General features: G+C 38.0%; 3 protein-coding genes across 3 annotated transcripts; 1 reads left to right on the top strand and 2 right to left on the bottom strand.

Moving 5' to 3' along the window:
- Nucleotides 1-3,384: 3,384 nt before the first annotated feature.
- Nucleotides 3,385-4,344, top strand: LOC133057019 (olfactory receptor 51G2-like). Its single transcript, XM_061143068.1, has one exon. The coding sequence runs from the start codon at nt 3,385-3,387 to the stop codon at nt 4,342-4,344; it is 960 nt and encodes a 319-aa protein (XP_060999051.1).
- A 5,128-nt stretch (nt 4,345-9,472) lies between these two features.
- Nucleotides 9,473-10,432, bottom strand: LOC133054200 (olfactory receptor 51L1-like). Its single transcript, XM_061138974.1, has one exon. The coding sequence runs from the start codon at nt 10,430-10,432 to the stop codon at nt 9,473-9,475; it is 960 nt and encodes a 319-aa protein (XP_060994957.1).
- An 11,568-nt stretch (nt 10,433-22,000) lies between these two features.
- Nucleotides 22,001-22,960, bottom strand: LOC133056963 (olfactory receptor 51G1-like). The gene has a single exon (XM_061142937.1). The coding sequence runs from the start codon at nt 22,958-22,960 to the stop codon at nt 22,001-22,003; it is 960 nt and encodes a 319-aa protein (XP_060998920.1).

Raw genomic sequence — 22,960 nt, 5'->3', positions numbered from 1 at the left:
CTATACATGTAAAACCTGTGTGTGAAGCAAAGGGTCTTTCAATCTGTTAAAGCAATGTTAAAGATTCTTCTCTAACTTTGAAGAAACTATGCAGGGTGAAGATAGGATGAGAAATCAGTAATTGACTAGAAATTTCACAAATCTGCATGTAAAAAGGATAAAAAAGCATTTGCAACTTCCTACAGCAGCAGAATTTAGTGGGCAGATTACCTTATTAACAATTTGATACTTTTCAAACAGATTCTTTACCCAGTGAGCCATCAAGGAAGTCCTGAATTTTTTTTTTTTTTTCTTAAATAGTATCCTTGTTTATTATAATCTCTACATGTTTCTTTAATCTTTAATGATCTATGGTAAACTCATTTGGTACATCCTACTAAAACACTCAGTGTTTGTGACTGTCTTTGCTGATCCCATCTCAGAATTTAGCACTAAGGTAAAAGGTTTCTTTCTTTGTGTAAGAGTGTTCCTTTTCTCCTAACTCATGACTTTTGATTCTCACCCACTTTTTTGTTTTAGTGGGACTTCAAGAGCACTGCACTCAACAGTTTACTAAGCAATACTATTCCCAAGAATGTACCACAGTGACGCTCAGACTTTGGTTTGCATCAGAATTACCTGCAGAATTGGTTAAAGCACCTTAATTCTGGGCTTCTTCCTGAGAAACCATCATTCAGTAGGCTTGGGTGGGACCTAATAATTTGTACTTATTACAATTTCTCATGCTGCTGATACCATTAGCCCAGGGTCCACACTTTCAGAGCCACTTGCTATATATTCAGCACAGAAGAGAACACCACCCTGACCCCTGAAGCCCCAGCAAATGGAATACAGTTTTCTTAAGTGATGGTATTGGTTCTAGAAGGTTCACCTAACTCTCTTATTTCTGTTGCAATTACATCTATCATAGATACCTACCTCCTAGTTAACCTGTGTGCTAACATAAGGTATTCCTTGATACGTCTATATAGGACATGAAAGACTGACATGCTGCAATCCTTGGGACCACAAAGAGTAGGACATGACTGAGCAACTCAACAACAACAACAATAACAACAAACCCAACCACTCAATCACATACACAAAAATCTCTGACTTCCTTGTTCCTTTTCATCCTTCTGCTTTCTTCAATTGCCCCCTCCTGAGAGAACTTCAATCTAAACTGGCAGTCTAAAATAACACCCCCTTCTCTTTCCACATTGTTTATTTTCTTCACATATTTAAAATAATATTGACTCATGCATTGCTTTTTATTGAGATCTTATTATTTTTTCCATCATTCTATTTCCTGAATCTTGAACATTGCCTCAGACAGTTTAATTACTGACTGAAAATGCAGGCATCTAATCTGGTGGTAAGAAAGTAGATTATAATAGACAAACCTGATGGGGCCATTATGAAGGAACTTTAGAAAAACAGGAATTTATGAGAGTTTTTAGTTTACTTTGACTTAAAGATAAGGTTGTGAGTACCTCAAGTTTGTTTGACTGGCCTTTGTCTTCCAAGCAACAATATTCAGAATAAAAAACACTAAGTCAGAGAGAATCACTTCCAGTCCTGGATCCTCCTTTCACTGATTTATTTTTAAAATAATTCTATTTATTCCTTTATGGCTGTATTGGGCCTTTGTTGCTGCGTGGGCTTTCTCTAGTTGCAGCAAACTGGGGCTACTCTCCAGTTGCAGTGTGCAGGCTTCTCACCACAGCAACTTCTCTTGTTGTAGAGCATGGGCTCTAGAGTAGGCTGGTTTCAATAGTTGCAGTATGTGGTCTCAAATTTGTGACTTCTGGTCTCTAGAGTACAGGCTCTGTAGTTGTGGCACACGGACTTAGTTGCTCCATAGCATGTGGGAAGTTCCTGGACCAGGAGTCAAACCTGTGTCCCCTGCATTGGCAGATGGACTCTTTACCCCTGAGCCATGAGGAAAGCCTCCCTCCTTTTATTATCTATGTAAACTTAGGAAAGTTAAGTATTTGAATTTTTCATGATTAATTTGCTTTGTCTGGAAAAGCTGATTTGCTACATTCTGAAGTTTGAATTGCTATAAAATGGTATATATAAAAATGTTCTGTAAAGTACTTTAAGTGAAATAAAAAGGTAATGAACTATAAGAAGAAAACATGAAAGAATTCTCAAATATGCTGACTTCCTTTTCAAAGAGAGAATAATACTGGATTGCATTTCCCCTGGCATATAAAATGAAATGTGATAAAGAAAAAATATCAATTCCACCTGAAAAAAGTCTCTGAGTATAAGATTAAGTAAGATTCCTCAAAATTAAATCACCCTTTTCATTGTGATTCTTTAATGTTTTATATTTCTGGAAAACTGAAGTAATCTTCCTTTGTTTATGATTAGGTTAGGAAGGAAAGTGAAAAACCTTTCAAATTGAGTTCTCTTTCACTGTATTCTCAAAAATGGAACTCATAATGGGCAAAGTATCGGAAGGTGGTTGAGATGGCATGGAGTGACACAGTAGCCAAAATTCAAGGGAGAGGACACAGAGAAAACAAAAGATCTACTCTCAGATTTTTGTACTCCTCCAGAAATTACTTTTTAAGTGGAGCCAAATCCTGATTCCTTGGCAAACAAATGTCTTTTTCTAGTTTCTATAATCTCATAAATATAATGCTGAAGAGTTACTGATGATCTTTAAAGTGTCTGTTCAATATTCAATAAGTTAGTGATCATTCTGTTTATATATTATACATATGCATATAAGACAGAGAATCACAGACATTAGACAATGAATCATATTTGGATAAATGTCCATAACTTGGCATTTTAGATTGCATTGTAGAAAGGCTTCATTTGTGTGCCCACACGGGTGTGTTAATGTGTTAAAGGGATCTATGTTTTAGTATGTAAGAAGGTATCTCTCTGCAAAATTCTCATGTTCACCTTATTAAATAAGGTGAACTTATACTTACTGAAAAGTATGAGAAGGAGATTCTGATAGGGAGTAAGGAAAACTGAACTCTGCTTTTAGATCAGACACACTGACTTCACAGGAACTTGGATTTAATTTCCCAGTAGGCATAATGTAGAGTTAGAACCAATAAGGTCTCACTCCCTTTCAAGAATCATGATTCTGATTTAGGGTTAAATTTTGTTGTGTGGCTCCTGAGCCAATCTTACTACATATGCAAGATCCCTTCTAATCATTCAAACTCACTTTTTTTTTTTTTTTTTTTTTTTTTAAGGGTTCCTGATCTATGAACTAGGGGGAATACTTGGAGAAATTAAAAGGCTGTGATTATCAGAGAATCATTTTGGGGAGTCTTTTCAGTGTATTAATTCATAGAACAGATTCTGACCCAGTAATCTTTTCATTCTAGGGCGTGTGATTGTATTTCTGTTTGGAGTTCCACCCCTCAGGTCACCATGGCAGACTCCAACCACACGGGCACTTCCTTCTTCCTCACAGGCCTGCCAGGCCTTGAGGCTGTGCACACGTGGCTCTCCATTCCTCTATGTGCCGTGTATGTGGCTGCTCTGGCAGGAAACAGCCTGATCCTGTGGGTGGTGAGGTCAGAGCCCTCGCTGCACCAGCCCATGCACTGCTTCCTGTCCATGTTGGCTGTGACTGACCTGGGCCTGTCTGCCTCCACCCTGCCCACCATGCTCTCCATCTACATGCTGGGCGTCAGGGAGGTGGCCCTGGATGTGTGCCTGGCCCAGCTCTTCTTCATCCACACCTTCTCAATCATGGAGTCCTCTGTGCTGCTGGCCATGGCCTTTGACCGTTATGTAGCCATCAGCAAGCCCCTGCACTACGGCACCATCCTCACGAGTCCCAGGATTGCCAGGCTGGGCCTGGCCATTGTGGTGCGCAGCGTCGGTCTCCACATCCCAGCCCCCATCATGCTGAAGCAGCTGCCTTACTGCGGGACTCGCCTGCTGTCCCACTCCTACTGCCTGCACCCAGACGTCATGAAGCTGGCCTGTGCTGACACCCATATCAACAGCGCCTATGGTCTCTTTGTGGTGCTGTCCACACTGGGGGTGGACTCTGTGCTCATTGTCCTGTCCTATGGGCTCATCCTCCAGACAGTGCTGTCCATTGCATCTAAGGCTGAGCGCCTCAAAGCCCTCAACACTTGTGTCTCCCACATCTGTGCTGTGCTGCTCTTCTACACACCTATGATCGGCCTGTCCATGATCCACAGATTTGGCAGACGAGCTTCCCCTTCCGGCCATGTGCTGCTCTCTTATCTGCACTTTCTCACACCTCCAGTGATCAACCCAGTGGTTTACACCATTAAGACCAAGCAGATCCGACTGAGGATGCTGCACCTCTTCCGCTCAAATGGGACCGGCATCAGAGATGCTCAGGATCATTAAGTCTTTGGTAGAGAGAGAAAAATCATGCAAGACTCCATCATAGTTTTCTAATGAACATAAAGTACGTCCTATAATGAAGAGAAGAATACTGGGATGAGGTACACAACATCTTCCACAGAAAGTTCTCAGTCATGGGAAGAAATAACCACATCAGTGACTTATCTTGCATTAAACAAAGTTCAACCTCTGTTTTAGAAGAAAAGTTCATAAAATTTAAGGCTCAAGGGGAGAATTGCCATTCTAAAAGGAAAAGGGACTCTAAAGAATTACTTGCAAACTTTACAAGTGTATTTAAAAAAAAAAGGACATAAAAAAAGCTTTTCCTGGGAGTTTAGGAGAATTTGGGGCAAATAGGGTTATGGGTATGTTTGGAATTCAGTGATATTAGAAGTATTTTGGAAAATTTCCATTAAATATAATCTTCATGAGGAAATGAATTATTTATTTATTGTTGACAATACATCCCCTTTCTTTAACATAGTACTTTCTATTTATTAGGTCTTTGGCTTGCATTTATTGAATTAAAGGATAAATGAATGCCTTTATATTTTTGAGGAAGACTGGCAAGAATTAAGTATTCATAAGGCAATAAATGTAATTCTAGATATGTGAAAATCAAGCATAGGAGTACTTCTTAGTTTCCCTTTTAGGGCATTTCAGGATTTTGCTGTTTCCCTCTATTTCTCAATATTAATTTCAAATATGGTTTCAATATTCTGCTTTTAAATAGTAAATGTCTTTGGCCAGAGTTATAATCCCATTTTTTGAATAATAAGAATGAAAGCAAGAAGATTGTTCCTTCAGAAGGCTCATAACGTATAATTTTAATAAATTGAGCTTTAATCAAACATTTTAAAAGCAAAAGTATTCATAGTAGTGGTAATATGGTAAATGTTGCTATGGGCACTTTATCCTGGTGTTTTTTTTCTGCTTTTAGGACTGCATTAATGATCTAATAGGTAAATATCCTCTTAATCATGAAAAAAAAAATTCTCAGAAACTAGCTTTTTATGATCAGGGAATGAGGGAGACCAGGAGAACATTCATGATTCAAATTGTTGCTAATTATAACTGCAAATCATCTAATAATAAAAGTATTTTCATGTCATGAACTGTGCAATTTCAGCTTATTAGTCACTATTTGTACTGAAAATAGGAAGCAGAGAAGTGAGATTCACCTAAGAAGCAGTATTATTTTGCCACTTTTTATGATATACTGTGATAATAGTCATTCTGTAATTGATGTATTCAATACACTCACTGCACTCAATATGCCAGAAAATTTGGAAAACTCAGCAGTGGCCACAGGACTGGAAAAGATCAGTTTTCATTCCAACCCCAAAGAATGGCAATGGCAAAGAATGTTCAAACTACTACACTGTTGCACTCATCTCACACACTAGCAAAGTAATGCTAAAAATTCTCCAACCCAGGCTTCAACAGTACATGAACCAAGAACTCCCAGATGTTCAAGCTGGATTTAGAAAGGGCACAGGAACCAGAGATCAAATTGTCAACATCCACTGGATCACAGAAAAAGCAAGAGAATTCCAGACATATATCTACTTTTGCTTCATTGACTACACTAAAGCCTTTGACAGTGTGGATCACAGCAAACTGTGGAAAATTCTTAAAGTGATGAGAATACTAGACCACCTTACCTGCCTCCTGAGAAACCTGTACGCAGGTCAAGAAGAAACAATTAGAACCAGATATGAAACAACAGACTGGTTCCAAATTGGGAAAGGAGTACATCAAAAGTCTACATTGTCACCTTGTTTATTTAACTTATATGCAGATTAAATCATGTGAAATGCCAGGCGGGATGAAGCACAAGCTGCAATCAAGATTGCTGGGAGAAATATCAATAACCTCAGATATGCAGATGATACCATCCTTATGGCAGAAAGTGAAGAGGGACTAAAGAGCCTTTTGATGAAAGTGAAAAAGGAGAGTGAAAAGTTGGGTTAAAACTCAACATTCAAAAAATGAAGATCATGGCATCTGGTCCCATCAATTCGTGGCAAATAGATGGGGAAACAATGGAAACAATGACAGACTTTACTTCCTTGGGCACCAAAATCACTGCAGATGGTGACCACAGCCATGAAATTAAAAGACACTTGCTCCTTGGAAGAAAAGCAATGACCAACCTAGATGCCATATTAAAGAGCAAAAGCATTACTTTGCCAACAAAGGTCCATCGCCTAAGCTATGGTTTATCTAGTAGTCATGTATGGATGTGAGAGATGGACCATAAAGAAAACTGAGCACCAAAGAATTGATGTTTTTGAATTGTGGTGTTGGAGAAGACTCTTGCACGTCCCTTGGACCGCAAGGGGATCAAACCAGTCAATCCTAAAGGAAATCAGTCCTGAATATTCATTGGAAAGACTGTGCTGAAGCTGAAACTCTAATGCTTTGGCCACCTGATGCAAAGAACTGACTCATTGGAAAAGACCCTGATGCTGGGAAAGATTGAAGGCAGGAGCAGAAGGGGATGGCAGAGGATGAGATGGTTGGATGGTATCACTGACTCGATGGACATGAGTTTGAGCAGGCTCCAGGAGCTGGTGATGGACAGGAAAGCCTGGCATGCTGCAGTCCAGGGTCAGACACAACTGAGTGACTGAACTGAACTGATGACAAAAATTATCCATGAGTTTCCATTAATTTTCTGATTAAACAGTCAACTCATTGGAAAAGACCCTGATGCTGGTAATGACTGAAATCAAAAGGAGAAAAGGGCAGCAGAGGATGAGATGGTTGGATGGTGTCACCTTTTCAATGGACATGAACTTGGACAAACTCTGGGAGATGGTGAGGAAAAAGAAGGCCTGGCGTGCTGCAGTCCATGGGGTCACAGGAGTCAGATACAACTTAGTGACTGAACATTACTATATATTACACTATGAGTAAGAGTGTCTCAATTTATAAACCCATGTATAAATAAGATAGATGCTTAGATCATATTATTGTGAATTTAGAGAAAAACAAGAGGCCTTCCTCTTTCAATAGCACTATCTATTTGCTGGGACTTCAGCTTTCATTAAATTTTTAAAAACAAGATAGTACTTCTATTCTCAAATCATCAAACTTGCAATCATAGCATAATACAAAATGCTATTCATTCATTTGTTTATTCAATCACTCATGTCTTCACTGACTATATTTCACTGGAAGAGTTATCTTAATTTTGAGACTATGTGTTTCCTGAATGTTTCTAGTAAAGTATATTTTATGAATATAATGTTACTCATAATAATTTTAAGAAACATTAGAGGATAATAATATGTAAAGTCAAAAGTTGGCTTGCATATTTAGTTATTCATTTACATATTTTTCTTTGTGAGTGAAATGAAAAGTTTAAGATTCAATATTTTAAATATATTTCTGTTAGCCAAGAAAATGGTAAAACTTTTCATTTTTTGGAGCAGAAGCATTATAATAGATGTGTTCAGCAAGCAGACACTAAAATATATTTTGAATTTGAAGGTTTTATAGAATTGCTATAGTTAAATGTTATTTTTATGACATACAGCAGATGATAATGTTCATATTTTCTTCTAAAATTTATTTCTATTAATTTTATTTTTCTTATCTACTTCAGGAAATATTAACTAAGTCTGATGTTCATATATCTTGCTTTATTTTTACTTGATATCCCTTTGGTCAAAGTGAATATGCTGAAGGAAAAGGGTAATTAGAAATAGAATTAAGAAATAAGAAAAAGAGGGATGGGAACAGACATAATTGAATTTAAACGAGGCAAAAGAAATAAGTCATGTGAAGACGTCCTTCACGTGCTTGACATTTGAAATGGAATTTTAAGTTAATAATACCTCTTTTGTTATATGAAATGTGGGCTCATGACAGGTGAAATCTTTCTCTCCAAGACTTCTTTAAAAATCCAATAGAACTAGTTCTTCTATATTCAATGATTGATTCATTTCTTAATCAATTATGCATTCAATAATTATTAAGTTCATAATTTAACTAAACTAGTGTTCACTCTCACAAGTAGCAAGGTGCATGAGAAACAGTTCCTACAGTAGATAGAATAAGATTTGAGAAAACATATTACTTATTATTAAAACCAGTATACATACTGAAACTTATAAAGCATTCTTAAAATCTTTTTTTTTCTGCTTAATTTACTTGTCTTTGAAAAAATGTAGACATGTGAATTAAGAAATTTCAACGAGAAGTGTAAGTTTTTTATACAACTCTATGCACACCTGCAACTAGATCATTTGAGTTATATGAAAAGAGTTTGTATGCTAAAAGAGTTCTGGGCAAAAAGATTTATATTTTGTTTCTTGGTATCACAAATGTAAGTGGCTATACCTTAGTGACTTAGAATTTTTATATTTGAATACTATATCCTAAATTATTCTTAGATACATTTAATCCAATGAATTATAAACACTGACTTCACAAGACATTATCTCAGGGATTTCAAAAGGTTCTGAGTTGCAGATTTCTGTAAGAACAAAATTATTTCTAAAAATTAAGTAAAAACAAACAGACTATGAAGGTTGACTGTTTCTATTCCTGGTGAAACTAAATTTCCTCAGAAAAGACTGAACACGTGTATAAAATTTTAAAATATGCTTTACTGATGTACCATGAAAACAGATAAAATGCTGTGAGCTCTAATAAACTCTTACATCAACATATGATTTTTTCCAATCTTTAATAAAGGTAACTTCAGCAGATTTATAAACACACTTATCAGAAAGGTAATATAATAATCATGGACAAATACAGTATGTCAAGAAGCAAAAAAAAAATAAATAAAAAGGGTTATTCTAGAATACTCAGGGAAAACATCATGGATGGGCAACCTTAATCACAGTTAGGATTAGAAATGAGAGACAATAGATGGAAATGATTTCCAAAATTCCACTCCAACAATTTCATACTTAAAGGAGATTTATGAAGTACATGCTAAGTCAGTCTTTATAATTCCAGTGGACATCAACTCTCTCCTTTAGATCTACTGTCAGTTTTATTTCTGTTTATAAAGTAATATTTTATTGGTAACTCTGGTGCCAACATAGAGTGCAGACATTCACTATGTATTTTCACACTTAAGGTTGATGCCATCCTTGACTTGAGGACATGTCTACATCATAGAAGAACTGATTCTTAGGGGGAAAAGCAGGTTGAGAATTCCTTGGCGAATCTGCTTGGTCTTCACACTATAGATGATTGGGTTGAGCACAGGTGGAACTAGCAGGTAGATATGCGCCATGAAGATGTGGATGAGGGGGGATGAGTGTTTGGCAAAACGATGGACAATAGAGAGCCCAATCATAGGCACATAAAGAATAAGTACAGCACAGATGTGAGATGCACATGTGTTGAGGGCCTTAAATCTCCCCTCCTGAGATGAAATTTTTAATACTGAGTGAAGGATGAGAACATAAGACACAAAAATACCCAGAGAGTCCATTCCCCACAGCAAAGTGATCAGAACTAACCCATAAATAACATTAAACTTAGTGTCAGCACAAGCAAGGCGGATCATGTCCTGATGTAGACAATAAGAATGAGAAAGAATGTGGGAGTGGCAGAAGGGAAAGAAAGCCAGCCGGGCCAGAAGTGGAATCATGGCAAGGGCACTTCTGAGCAGGGCTGCAATTCCAATTTTAGTGATAAGTGTTGGAGTGAAAATGGTAGCATATCTTAGTGGGTGGCAGATGGCCACATATCGGTCAAGGGCCATGGCCAAGAGCACAGATGATTCAGTGAAGGAGAAAGTGTGAATGAAAAACATTTGGACCACACAGGTGTTGAACTGGATCTCCCTGGAAATGGACCACAACACCCTGAAGAGTGATGTCATTGTGGGCAAGGACATGCCCATGTCAGTGAGAGAAAGCATGGCCAAGAAGTAGTACATGGGCTGATGGAGCCTGGGGTCTGTCCGGACAATATGTAGGATAGTACAGTTACCCATGATTCCAACAAGGTAGAGGAGACAGAATGGGATGGAAATCCAGTGGTGAAATTCCTCATATCCAGGGATACCTGTGAGATAGAAGGTGGAGGAGAGGATATTGCTGGAGTTTGCAGTTGCCATAGGGCTTACTGTTAAACCGCAATCCAGATTCACAGTCACACTCCAGAGGGGGACCAAATGAGAAGATCAGCACCTGTGTCACAAAAACAAAACAAAACTTCAGTCTGTCCTATAATCACTCCCAGATTTACCCTCACAGTTTTGCTTTGTTTTTCTTCATTTCATTGCTGAGTATCATCAATTAAGAAAAACATTTACTTTAATAACCATAAGGAATTTCTCTTCTCCTCAGATGAAGAACTATTAACAAGCTGTCTGAATATACACATTTTCCTTCAAAGACACTGCCCCCAGAGCAACACACACAAAACCATTGTAGAGTACATTATTAATTTTATAATTTTCTTTAGGACAATCTTGGCCAGAGTTACTGGTCTTATGTGCTATGTTGTGCTTAGTCGCTCAGTCGTATCGGACTCCGTGACTGCATGTACTGTAGCCCTCTAGGTGCCTCTGTTCATGGGGATTCTCCAGGAAAGAATACTAGAGTGGGTTACCATGCCAAAAGGGATCTTTCCAACCAGGGATCAAACCCAGGTCCCCCACATAGCAGGCAGATTCTTTACCATCTGAGTCACTAGGGAAGTCCACTGGTCTTATGCTGCTGCTGCTGCTGCTAAGTCACTTCAGTCGTGTCCAACTCTGTGTGACCCCATAGACGGCAGCCCACCAGGCTCCTCTGTCCCTGGGATTCTCCAGGCAAGAACACTGGAGTGGGTTGCCATTTCCTTATACTAGTCCTTTAAAAACAAATGACTTTGATTGGGTCATTTATTTTTCTGTAATTGAGCTGCAGGAGTTGCTTGTATATTTTTGAGATTAATCCTTTGTCTGTTTCTTCATTTGCTATTATTTCCTCCCAATCTGAGGGCTGTCTTTTCACCTTACTTATAGTTTCCTTTGTAGTGCAAAAGCTTTTAAGTTTCATTAGGTCCCATTTGTTTAGTTTTGCTTTTATTTCCAATATTCTGGGAGGTGGGTCATAGAGGATCTTGCTGTGATTTATGTCGGAGAGTGTTTTGCCTATGTTCTCCTCTAGGAATTTTATAGTTTCTAGTCTTACATTTAGATCTTTAATCCATTTTGAGTTTATTTTTGTGTATGGTGTTAGAAAGTGTTCTAGTTTCATTCTTTTACAAGTGGTTGACCAGTTATCCCAGCACCACTTGTTAAAGAGGTTGTCTTTTTTCCATTGTATATCCTTGCCTCCTTTGTCAAAGATAAGGTGTCCATAGGTTCGTGGATTTATCTCTGGGATTTCTATTCTGTTCCATTGATCTATATTTCTGTCTTTGTGCCAGTACCATACTGTCTTGATGACTGTGGCTTTGTAGTAGAGTCTGAAGTCAGGCAGGTTGATTCCTCCAGTTCCATTCTTCTTTCTCAAGATTACTTTGGCTATTCGAGGTTTTTTGTATTTCCATACAAATTGTGAAATTCTTTGGCCTAGTTCTGTGAAAAATACCGTTGGTAGCTTGATAGGGATTGCATTCAATCTATAGACTGCTTTGGGTAGAATAGCCATTTTGACAATATTGATTCTTCCAATTCATGAACACGGTATGTTTCTCCATCTGTTTGTGTCCTCTTTGATTTCTTTCATCAAAAATGGGCCAAAGAACTAAACAGACATTTCTCCAAAGAAGACATACAGATGGCTAACAAACACATGAAAAGATGCTCAACATCACTCATTATTAGAGAAATGCAAATCAAAACCACAATGAGGTACCATTACACGCCAGTCAGGATGGCTGCTATCCAAAAGTCTACAAGCAATGAATGCTGGAGAGGGTGTGGAGAAAAGGGAACCCTCTTACACTGTTGGTGGGAATGCAAACTAGTACAGCCGCTATGGAAAACAATGTGGAGATTTCTTAAAAAACTGGAAATAGAACTGCCATATGACCCAGCAATCCCACTTCTGGGCATACACACTGAGGAAACCAGATCTGAAAGAGACACGTGCACCCCAATGTTCATCGCAGCACAGTTTATAATAGCCAGGACATGGAAGCAACCTAGATGCCCATCAGCAGATGAATGGATAAGGAAGCTGTGGTACATATACACCATGGAATATTACTCAGTCATTAAAAAGAATTCATTTGAACCAGTCCTAATGAGATGGATCAAGCTGGAGCCCCTTATACAGAGTGAAGTAAGCCAGAAAGATAAAGAACATTACAGCATACTAACACATATATATGGAATTTAGAAAGATGGTAACGATAACCCTATATGCAAAACAGAAAAAGAGACACAGAAATACAGAACAGACTTTTGAACTCTGTGGGAGAATGTGAGGGTGGGATATTTCAAACGAACAGCATGTATACTATCTATGGTGAAACAGATCACCAGCCCAGGTGGGATGCATGAGACAAGTGCTTGGGCCTGGTGCACTGGGAAGACCCAGAGGAATCGGGTGGAGAGGGAGGTGGGAGCGGGGATTGGGATGGGGAATACGTGTAAATCCATGGCTGATTCATATCAATGTATGACAAAACCCACTGAAATGTTGTGAAGTGATTGGCCTCCAACTAATAAAACAAACAAACAAACAAAAAAACAAATGACTTTCTGCAATACTCCAGTATTCTTGCCTGGAGAATCCTGTGGACAGAGGAGCCTGGCATGGGGTCGCAAGAGTCGGACACGACTTAACGACTAAAGAGAGAGAGAGAGAGAGAGAGAGAATGACTTATATGAATGTCTTTGTCTGAGCTTGAAAGATTTTTCAGCAATACTCGAATATCATGCAAGGCATCATTACAGTATTCAGGCAAGATTTGGTCAGGATGGTTCTTATTCTTACTAAACATGAGTTTGACTACATAATTGATACCACAGGGATGGTATCCACATATGCATGCTAAGTTGCTTTAGTCAAGTCCAACTTTTTGAGACCCTATGGACTGGGACCAGGCAGACTCCTCTGTCCATGGGATTTTCCAGGCAAGAATACTGGAGTGAGTTGCCATTTCCCCCTCCTGGGGATCTTCTTTACCCAGATATAGAACCCACCTCTCTTAAGTCTCCTGCATTGGCTGATGGGTTCTTTATCACTAGTGCCACCTAAGGATTATATCCACATAGAGTCAATTCTAATATCAATATGTTCTGTGATGAGCATCCCCCTGAGGTAAATGCAGGTTAAGATGATTTAGAAGAATATGTGGATTTTAAAACTTTTAATTATAAAATATATAATATATGGAATGTTAAGCAAATTATAATTGATTTTGAATCTGATTTGAAAGATTCAGAACATTCCTCCTCTTATGTTACAGAACTGATTAATCATTTAGAGACTTTTTTCCTACAAAAAATTGCAAACAATAGTTATAGGGGTTGTTGAGAAATTAGAAACTTATCCATCAAAGCAAAAATAAGAGAAAACAACAAAAGTAAACTGCATAAAAAGTGCCTACTGGCATCTGACCTTCACACTAAAACTTTTATGCTCAAATGAGAAAATATATCTTCCCCCACTAGATTCCAGGATTTCTTCTGTGGTCAAGAAAGACATCTCTGTATTAAGAAAGGTGAGCCACTTCTCAAAACCCACGTGCTCATCAATTGCCCAGCCTCCATGCTCACCAAAATATTGGTTTAAGAATTTAAAGTCTATGGGACAAATTATCTTCCACTGTAAACTAATAAATCAGCATCTTCTGTCCTGGAAACTCTTTTCTGATATTCTCGGAAATGAAATCCCCTCAGTCTCCTCCAGTTCCATGTAAATAAACTTGATTATAGAAGATACTTCCCCAAATTGCTTAATAATTTTCTAAGAAATGCAAGATTCATAATCAAGACATCAAATAAGTGAATTCTAGAAACAAATTCAATCTTCCTGACTGTTCATATTACACTTAAGTTCTAGCCACTTACTGTATGAACTGAAATTTCTTATGGCCCTGCTTTAATTTAACCTCTCAAATTCCTGTCTATCGCCTCACCTTCCTGTCTAAAATTGCACTGGTTATGACTTTCAATGCTCAGATTTTCCAATATTATTCCTTCTTTTTGTTGATTCTTTCCCAATTTCTATTCTATAATCAAAATTTAAAAATATGGTTTTTATCTCACTGCTTAGTCAATTCAGACAATTTTTTGGATTTTATAAATGTTCTCTTCCATTAACATGAAGTAGAAAACATTAAGTTTCATTGAGAACTAGAAGATACCTGATCTAGAGGTCATCTTTCATCATATCACTGACTTTTTTCTGAGGTTTTAAAGAGACAGACAACCTCTTGATGAAAGTGAAAGAGGAGAGTGAAAAAAATTGGCTTAAAGCTCAACATTCAGAAGACTAAGATCATGGCATCTGGTCCCATCACTTCATGGCAAATAGATGGGGAGACAGTGGAAACAGTGTCAGACTTTATTTTTTTGGGCTCCAAAATCACTGCAGATGGTGACTGCAGCCATGAAATTAAAAGACGCTTACTCCTTGGAAGGAAAGTGATGACCAACCTACATAGCATATTAAAAAGCAGAGACATTACTTTGCCAACAAAGGCTCATTTAGTCAAAGCTATGGTTTTTCCAGTGGTCATGTATGGATGTGAGAGTTGGACTATATAGTAAGCTGAGCACTGAAAAATTGATGCTTTTGAACTATGGTGTTGGAGAAGACTCTTGAGAGACCCTTGGACTGCAAGGAGATCCAACCAATCCATCCTGAAGGAGATCAGTCCTCAGTGTTCATTGGAAGGCCTGATGCTGAAGCTGAAACTACAGTACTTTGGCCACGTCATGCGAAGAGTTGACTCATTGGAAAAAGCGCTGATGCTGGGAGGGATTGCGGGCAGGAGGAGAAGGAGACAACAGAGGATGAGATGGTTGGATGGCATCACCAACTCGATGGACATGGGTTTGAGTAAACTCCGGGAGTTGGTAATGGACAGGGAGGCCTGGCGTGCTGTGATTCATGGGGTCACAAAGAGTCAGACACGATTGAGCAACAGAACTGAACTGATGTAGAATCTGTTTCTCTGGTTCTGCAATCACATTAACTTAAGTTATATTCTGGTTTCAAAGCTTACTCACTTTAATTTAGATGAAATGACTCTTTTTTCTCTGTACCAAAGTTGCTTCCTCTGTAAAATGAAGATACTAATAGTTTGATGGGATGTGCTGATGTGAAGGAGATATTATGTGTTAAATACTTGGTATAGAGCCTTTTCTGTGATGATGATAGTGATGAAATGAGAACAATGATGATGACAATATCAACAATGATGATGATAACAATAACACCAACAGTGACTGAAGTATAATGAGAGGAGGAAGACAAGGGAAGACTATTAAGTATTCTCCTCTGGAGGAAACACCATGAATGACCATCTTACAAGTGACCTAGATGCTCTGAGAAATAGAAAATGAACTGTATCAATTTAATCTCCTTTTCCTCCACTAAAATTTCAGTATAGCAAGAAATATGAATTGCTCCTTAGTATTTTTTCTATGCAGAAATTCCTCTGATCATCATAATGAAACTACATATATACATTTCATTTTAATTAGTACCAATATTGGGGGGTGGTAAGAAGAGTCCAAAATAGAATGAGAAATCTCACCAAGAGTATGAATGAGATTTTGGGGTCAGTGAACTGGAGCCTAAGTGAACTGGAATCTTCAGCGAACTGGAATATGAGCAGTCACATTAGCATTCTGTTACCACAACATAAATATTCATTACTCGCCATATTCACTAGTATCTGGTCCATCTATTACTTCACAGCCCCCATGTTTTAGCTCCCGTTTGATTTGACAATCCAATACCTCTTTGTCCTGATACTGAAATTTCAAATTCATTCACATAGTTTTTGACATCTTCCACATCCCTGGAGAAGGAGCTCAGTGGAGTTAGGTAATAAATTAAAAAATCTGTAAGTCTTAAAGGTTTAAAACATAATTAATAGAGTGAGTGAAGTCACTCAGTCATGTCCGACTCTTTGAGACTCCATGGACTGTAGCCTACCACGCTCCTCAATCCATGAGATTTTCTAGGCAAAAGTACTGGAGTGGGTTGCCATTTCCTTCTCCAGAGGATCTTCCCGACCCAGGGATCAAAGCTGGGTCCCCCGCATTGTAGGCAGATGCTTTACCGTCTGAGCCACCAGGGAAGTTTTTAATTAAAAACTTTTTTTTAATTTAGAGTTTTTAATTAATAGTTAATATCATGTTAAAAATAACTGATACATGGGATTAGAAGGGACCTAGAATTTTATCTGCTGCAATCCCACTCTTATTCTGGATTCCTCTTCTGTTATGTCTGGTAATATTCCTTTATGCTGTGTAAACAGTCATGTCCACTGACAGACAGGGGACTACTTGCCATGAAAGTCTAGGGTATATTAGGCAAGTTCTATCTGAAAAACCTATGTCTGGCTTGAATCCTCTGTCTATGGGTACAGACAATAAAGATTTGGAGAAAGTATGCCCTCTAATAATCTGAGAACCTCTTCCTTCTCAAACCATTCCCCTGGCCCTTCTTTTCACACTTTGGGTGTCTGCCCTGCTCTCTTTGATCTCTCAGACCCCCTCTGTATTTTCCTGTTACCTCCCAGTTTTACTTATCCCAGTTGTTACCTACTTGGTAGAATAGTTGCTCTTGTCATGAGTGACTGCTCTAATTCTCAAGGAAAGAAGGATGAGTTTATAAGTCTTCCTCCAGCCCTTAGAGATGTGAGTCCCCATGAGAAATTCAAGACTGCACCTGTAACCCTGTCTGTGCCACCCTTGTAGTTTATGGCTCTTCTCCAAATCCTCTGTTTTCCATTCCCTAAATCAGTCCTGAATATTCATTGGAAGGACTGATGCTGAAGCTGAAGCTCCAATATGTTGGCCACCTGATGTGAAGAACTGACTCATTGGAAAAGACCCTATGCTAGGAAAGATTGAAGGCAGGAGGAGAAGGGGATGGCAGAGGATGAGATGATTTGATGCCATCACCAGCTCGATGGACATGAGTTTGAGTAAACTCCAGGAGTTGGTGATGGACAGGGAAGCCTGGGGTTCACAGTCCATGGGGATGCAAAAAGTTGGACATGACTGAGCAACTAACACACACATAGCCTTCTTGCCTTTGCGTTCCCAAACTGCATTATCAGTTCAGTTCACTTGCTCAGTCATGTCCAACTCTTTGTGATCCCTGGGACTGTAGCCTGCCAGGCATCTCTGGCCATGGAATTCTACAGGCAAGAATACTGAAGTAGATTGCCATTCCCTTCTCCAGAGGAACTTCCCAACCCAGGAATAGAACCCTGGTATCCTGCATTGCAGGCAGATTCTTACCATTTGAGCTACAGGCAAAGAACCAAGAAGGCTATAGAGAGTCTCAAATATTGATCACCTTGATATCTGGAACAAATGTAGTAGGGCAACATGTGAAGAGATAGTAGCTTGTATCCAGAATATGGCTGGATAATAAAGATGTTGGGCTTCCCAGGTGGCTCAGTGGTAAAGAATCCGCCGGCCAATACAGGAGATGCAGGTTTGATTTCTGGGTTGGGGAGATCCCCTGGAGTAGGAAATGACAACCCACTTGTATTCTTGCCTGGAAAATTCCATGGACACAGGAGCCTGGAGGGCTACAGCACATAGAGTCACAAAGAGTCGGATAAAATGAGTCACTGACAGGCGTGCATGCATGCGATAAAGAATGTTAGCTATGGAGCAGCCAATGAGAAGGACTTTATTAAGGACTTAAACTGTTGAGGGACATAGAGTCTACAACTTAAATGCTGGGAATGACTCTAGTTCAGTTCTGTTACCAAATACTAGATAAAAATGAAACACTTATGTGAGTCAACTCCCTCAAAACTGCTACAATATGGAATATGTGAGAAATGTCTGTTAACTTCCACTCAATTTTGCTGTACTCTTAAAATTACAATAAAAAATAAAGTGTATTTGAAAGATCATAAACAGTAAAGTCAATGTGATCACTCAAATCTTGATTCTCTGGAGTGGTACTTTCTTCACTGTGTCATTGACTTCTTCCTGCTGAATAGATTATATACACTGGATCAGACTATGAAGAGCTTTCACTCAATGAATAAGGTTCACTATGTCTGTCAACAATATTGACTTGTAAATGTCTATTGGTGATTATACCATGCAGCAGGGTTGGCATGTGGACTACTCAGGGTGAATAAAACTGTGTCCATCAACAATACTGACTTTTAAATGCTTAGTACAGGAACTCTTTTAAAAAATGTGTTCTACTGTTAATCTTTGCTATTCTGGTCTTGAGACTGGTAATATTGATTTAATTATAAGTCTTAACACTATTACTGATTCACTCAACTAATATATTGTAGATTGCATATATGTCATGGCTTAGTAATCTTCCAGTATTTAAGATACTCATTGAGAACTGGCTCTTTCAGGAATTGGAAATAGAAGTAATTATGTCAATAGAAGCAATAACTCAAATAAAGAAAAATTACTTATTAAGAAATTCACCATCTACTAATAGTCTATGAAAATAATAGGCTATTTCTATCATACCACTAGAAACCCTTTGGAACTCCAAATTAACACATATCTTTTTGAAATTACCAGAAAAAGATTTGAATTTACTTGATTTCATTGGCACCAGTTGCCTTATACTTTTCCTTATACTTACTTTTTAAATATGAACTTAAATCACTTTGACATCATCTAAGTTTGATATGATCAAAGATCCCTAATTCAGAGGATTATTAGTCAGCACAACCATATTCCTTTATCATGATGTCTATATATTTCTAATGTATAAAATAGAGGGAAATAAAAAAGTAATTTCAACCTCTCATTGCTGAATTCTTTGGCAACCTAGGTATAAGCTCAATTATGAATGATTCATTCTGATAATGAGAAGGTAATGGGCAAATGTTCACATTAATGGGCATATAGAGAGGACTAGCTAGACCACAAAGCCTGAGAGTAGATACAAGTATGAAAGGAAGACTGGTTGCTCTGGTTACAGGAAGAATGGCATCCTTAAGCTCTTTTCCAGATCTGCTATGTTCTATGTCCTGACCACAGTGAGCTGCCTCAACAGGCCACTTTGCCCTCTGACTTCTGGTTTGATTTGATCAACAACAGAAATGGCACAAAACAGGAATACAAGAAAAACATACAGCTGGAGGGGAATCAACTCCCTTGATTCCCCACCAACCCTCACTGTGGCTTCCTCATGGTGGCTGCATCTCTCTATAGAAAGGGAAAACTCAGGCTGAGTGTCCTTCTCTATATCCTTCCTGTCCCTTCCATATTTTGGTAAATATTTTTTTTTTCCTTGACACTTTAGGACTAGTGTTGGCAGCAAATTCCCTTCTGTAATACTGTAATATATACATCATCTATATATTTATAAGACATACAAATAAATATTTCTTTTTGCTTTTCATAAATCCTGCACACATATTTTCAATTACCCCCTGATGCCTTTATCAAAGTCCTTATGCAGTTTGAGAATGACTTTTCTTCCCCTAACAGAACCTTAATTAATACAAAGGAGAAATTTCTACCTTATATATATGTGTACACCTTCTGTCAATTTCTATCTCTGTCTCTGGTTTATCATCATGACAATCTACAAGCTTATTATATATTCAAGTTTTAATATGTGCAGTTATCATTTTTTAAAAGGAAGCTTAATGTTCATTTTTTGGTTAATCAGAACAAAAAGTTGTTTTTCTTCCAAAATGGGGTGATTCAACTCAAAAGCATCAGTTTCCCAAGTGTAAGAGAGAAAGCATCAGGTAAATCTTTGCATATTTAGTTTTTCTACATATAACAAAGAGAAAAAACTGCGACTAATGAAGAGTAAGGAGAGGACAGAGTGCAAGTAAGCCTAGATATGAAGGAGAAGTGCAAGTAAGCCTAGATATGAAGGAGAAAAGAAGACTCTTTTAGAAAGGGAAGTCAAGCAAATTCCTTAGTAGGCAACGCATATATGACAGATTTGCCCAGGAGCTCAGCCTGCACATAGTTAGGATGAAGAAACAATGCTACCATCATGTGTAAATCTTAATAGCACCTTTAAAAAAAATTCTTTTTGGTATTCTCCAGTGTTCAGTGACCCACTTCGGTTAAAAATCTGTCTTCTTATCTGATTTAATTTCAAGGTATATTTTGGCAGAATTTTTTCTGTTTTCAATTTATTTGGAACTGCAGAGTTTATTATCTATTTTAACTATGTTTACTGAGTTTATATTGCTTTTTAAAAGAATTTTTGAAAACTATGGTTCTATATAGTTTTATTTTTAAAGTTACTTTCTGTATTTTTCTGCTTTCCAATTATCTAGCCATTGTTGTTCAGTCATTCAGTTGTGTTTGACTCTTTTTGGCCCCATGGCAGGCTTCCCTGGCCTTCATGATCTCTTGGAATATGCTCAAATTCATGTCCACTGAGTTGGTGATGCCATCCAAACATGTCATCTTTTGTCATCCCCTTCTCTTCCTATCTTCAATTTTTCCCGGCATCAGGGTCTTTTCTAATAAGTCAGTTCTTTGCATCAGGTGGCCAAAGTATTGGAGCTTCAGCTTCAGCATTAGTTCTTCCAAAAAATATTCCAGTCATACCCTTGCATAAAATATTGATTTATGATTTTTGGCTTCCCATAATTTAACAAAGGGGGGGTGTAGGGATGATTTAAAATAGTGTTTGTACAAAAATTATTAGTTAGGATTCTCTTTAAATTCTCTAATTGTCTTAGATCCATTTCTATTCTTTCATTAAAATGTGTACTTTAAGCTTAGCTGTTGAAAATATCTTTCTTCTTATTTTCTGGGGAATTGTGAGAGACAGCAAGGGTGGTGGGCAGTTACAATTCATGGTGATCTGGAGGGAATCTCTCTTGCTTTATTTTTATTCAAAGTTCTGAACATGTTATATTAGATTTAATAGGAGTGTACATTGACCAAATGATTTTTTACATTTTTTCTTTCCCATTACACTAGTAGAGAGCCCCTTTTGTGTGAAGTCTGGATTCGTCTTGTGAGTTTTCTCCACTGATGAAAAGTAAGTCTATGCATTTACTGTCTAGCTTTTTTCTGACAATCATTTGAGTAGATGTAAAGGAGACAAATGCAATATTTTCATTGATCCAATCTCTAAAATCAAACATTTATTTGACTATTATGTGACTTAAAATATGGAGAATGAAGTCTAATTTGCCTCAATGGAAACAAAATGTAGCTAGCCATCAACACCAACTCTACTATATATTATCTCTTTTTCCTTTGAATAGTTATCTTCTCTGTCTTAGTTTTAACATGGAAACTTGATTTTATCCTAAAATCTAAATGGAAAATATCACCATAAAATAGCTGAATGAAATAAATTCCCTCTTACTAACTCTCCTGACACAAAGATTTTGAGATGATTTAAAACAAGCAAGTAATGATAGAAACAAGTACAATTATTTTTCTTGAGGTGACATGTAGAATTTATTTGACTATCATGGAACTATACGTACAAAATATGTCCAAGAATTTCTGACAGGTTATCTTCACGATGAAGAAAATGAATGTAAAAGTTGAAAGGGGATCAAATATCTTCTAAGTGTGAGCAAGCCCAATCCTTTTGGATAATAATATCCTTAGCAAGCCTTGGCGAATCTGCTTTGTCTTGATGCTATAAATAATTGGGTTGAGAACTGGTGGAACTAACAGGTAAATATCTGCCATGGTAATATGAATAACGGGAGAGGAATGCTTTGCAAAACGATGCACTAAGGACAATCCTATCATTGGCACATATAGAATGAGCACAGCACAAATATGGGAGACACATGTATTGAGGGCTTTGAGTTTCCCTCCCCAGGACGCAATGCGCAACACAGAGTGGAGAATGAAAGCATAAGATAAAAAGATTCCTAGAGAATCTACACCCCAATAAAATGCAACAACAAACAAACCATACAAAACATTGAATGAGATGTCAGAACAGGCCAATCGGATGACATCTTGATGTAAGCAGAAGGAGTGGGAGAGAACATGGGAGTGGCAGAAAGAAAATGTGGGGATACGAACAAGAACAACAGGGAGGACAGTGGAGCATCTGATTATGATGAAGACCCCAATGTAGACAATGCGCTGTGGGGTAAGTTTGCTGGAATACCTCAAAGGATCACAGATGGCAACATAGCGGTCAAAAGCCATGGCTAGGAGCACAGCTGATTCCATTAGAGAAAAAGTGTGAATAAAATACATCTGGGCTACACAAGTATTCATCTCAATCTCCTTAGCATCAAACCAGAAGGTTCTCAGTACTGTGGGCAGGGTGGAGATGGACATGCCCATGTCCGTGAAGGACAGCATGGCCAGGAAGTAGTACATGGGCTCATGGAGACTCTTGTCAGTGTGGATGATGTGAAGAATTGTACAGTTGCCCACTATTCCAGTCAGATAGAACACACAAAAGGGGATGGAAATAAAGTGTTGAACATCTTCATAGCCAGGAATCCCAGAGAGGTAGAATGAAGCCAACTGTCCAATACTTGAATTAGAGCTTGTCAT

This window comes from Dama dama, chromosome 1 (genome assembly GCF_033118175.1).
Source record: "Dama dama isolate Ldn47 chromosome 1, ASM3311817v1, whole genome shotgun sequence".
Taxonomy (NCBI): Eukaryota; Metazoa; Chordata; class Mammalia; order Artiodactyla; family Cervidae; genus Dama; species Dama dama.
Note: the sequence above shows the minus strand (reverse complement) of the source record. Positions and strands in the feature narration are given on the sequence as shown.

Bases quoted from the DNA above. Each gene is read 5' to 3' on its own strand.
- LOC133054200 (XM_061138974.1), bottom strand. From the start codon at position 10,432: ATGGCAACTGCAAACTCCAGCAATATCCTCTCCTCCACCTTCTATCTC.
- LOC133057019 (XM_061143068.1), top strand. From the start codon at position 3,385: ATGGCAGACTCCAACCACACGGGCACTTCCTTCTTCCTCACAGGCCTG.
- LOC133056963 (XM_061142937.1), bottom strand. From the start codon at position 22,960: ATGACAAGCTCTAATTCAAGTATTGGACAGTTGGCTTCATTCTACCTC.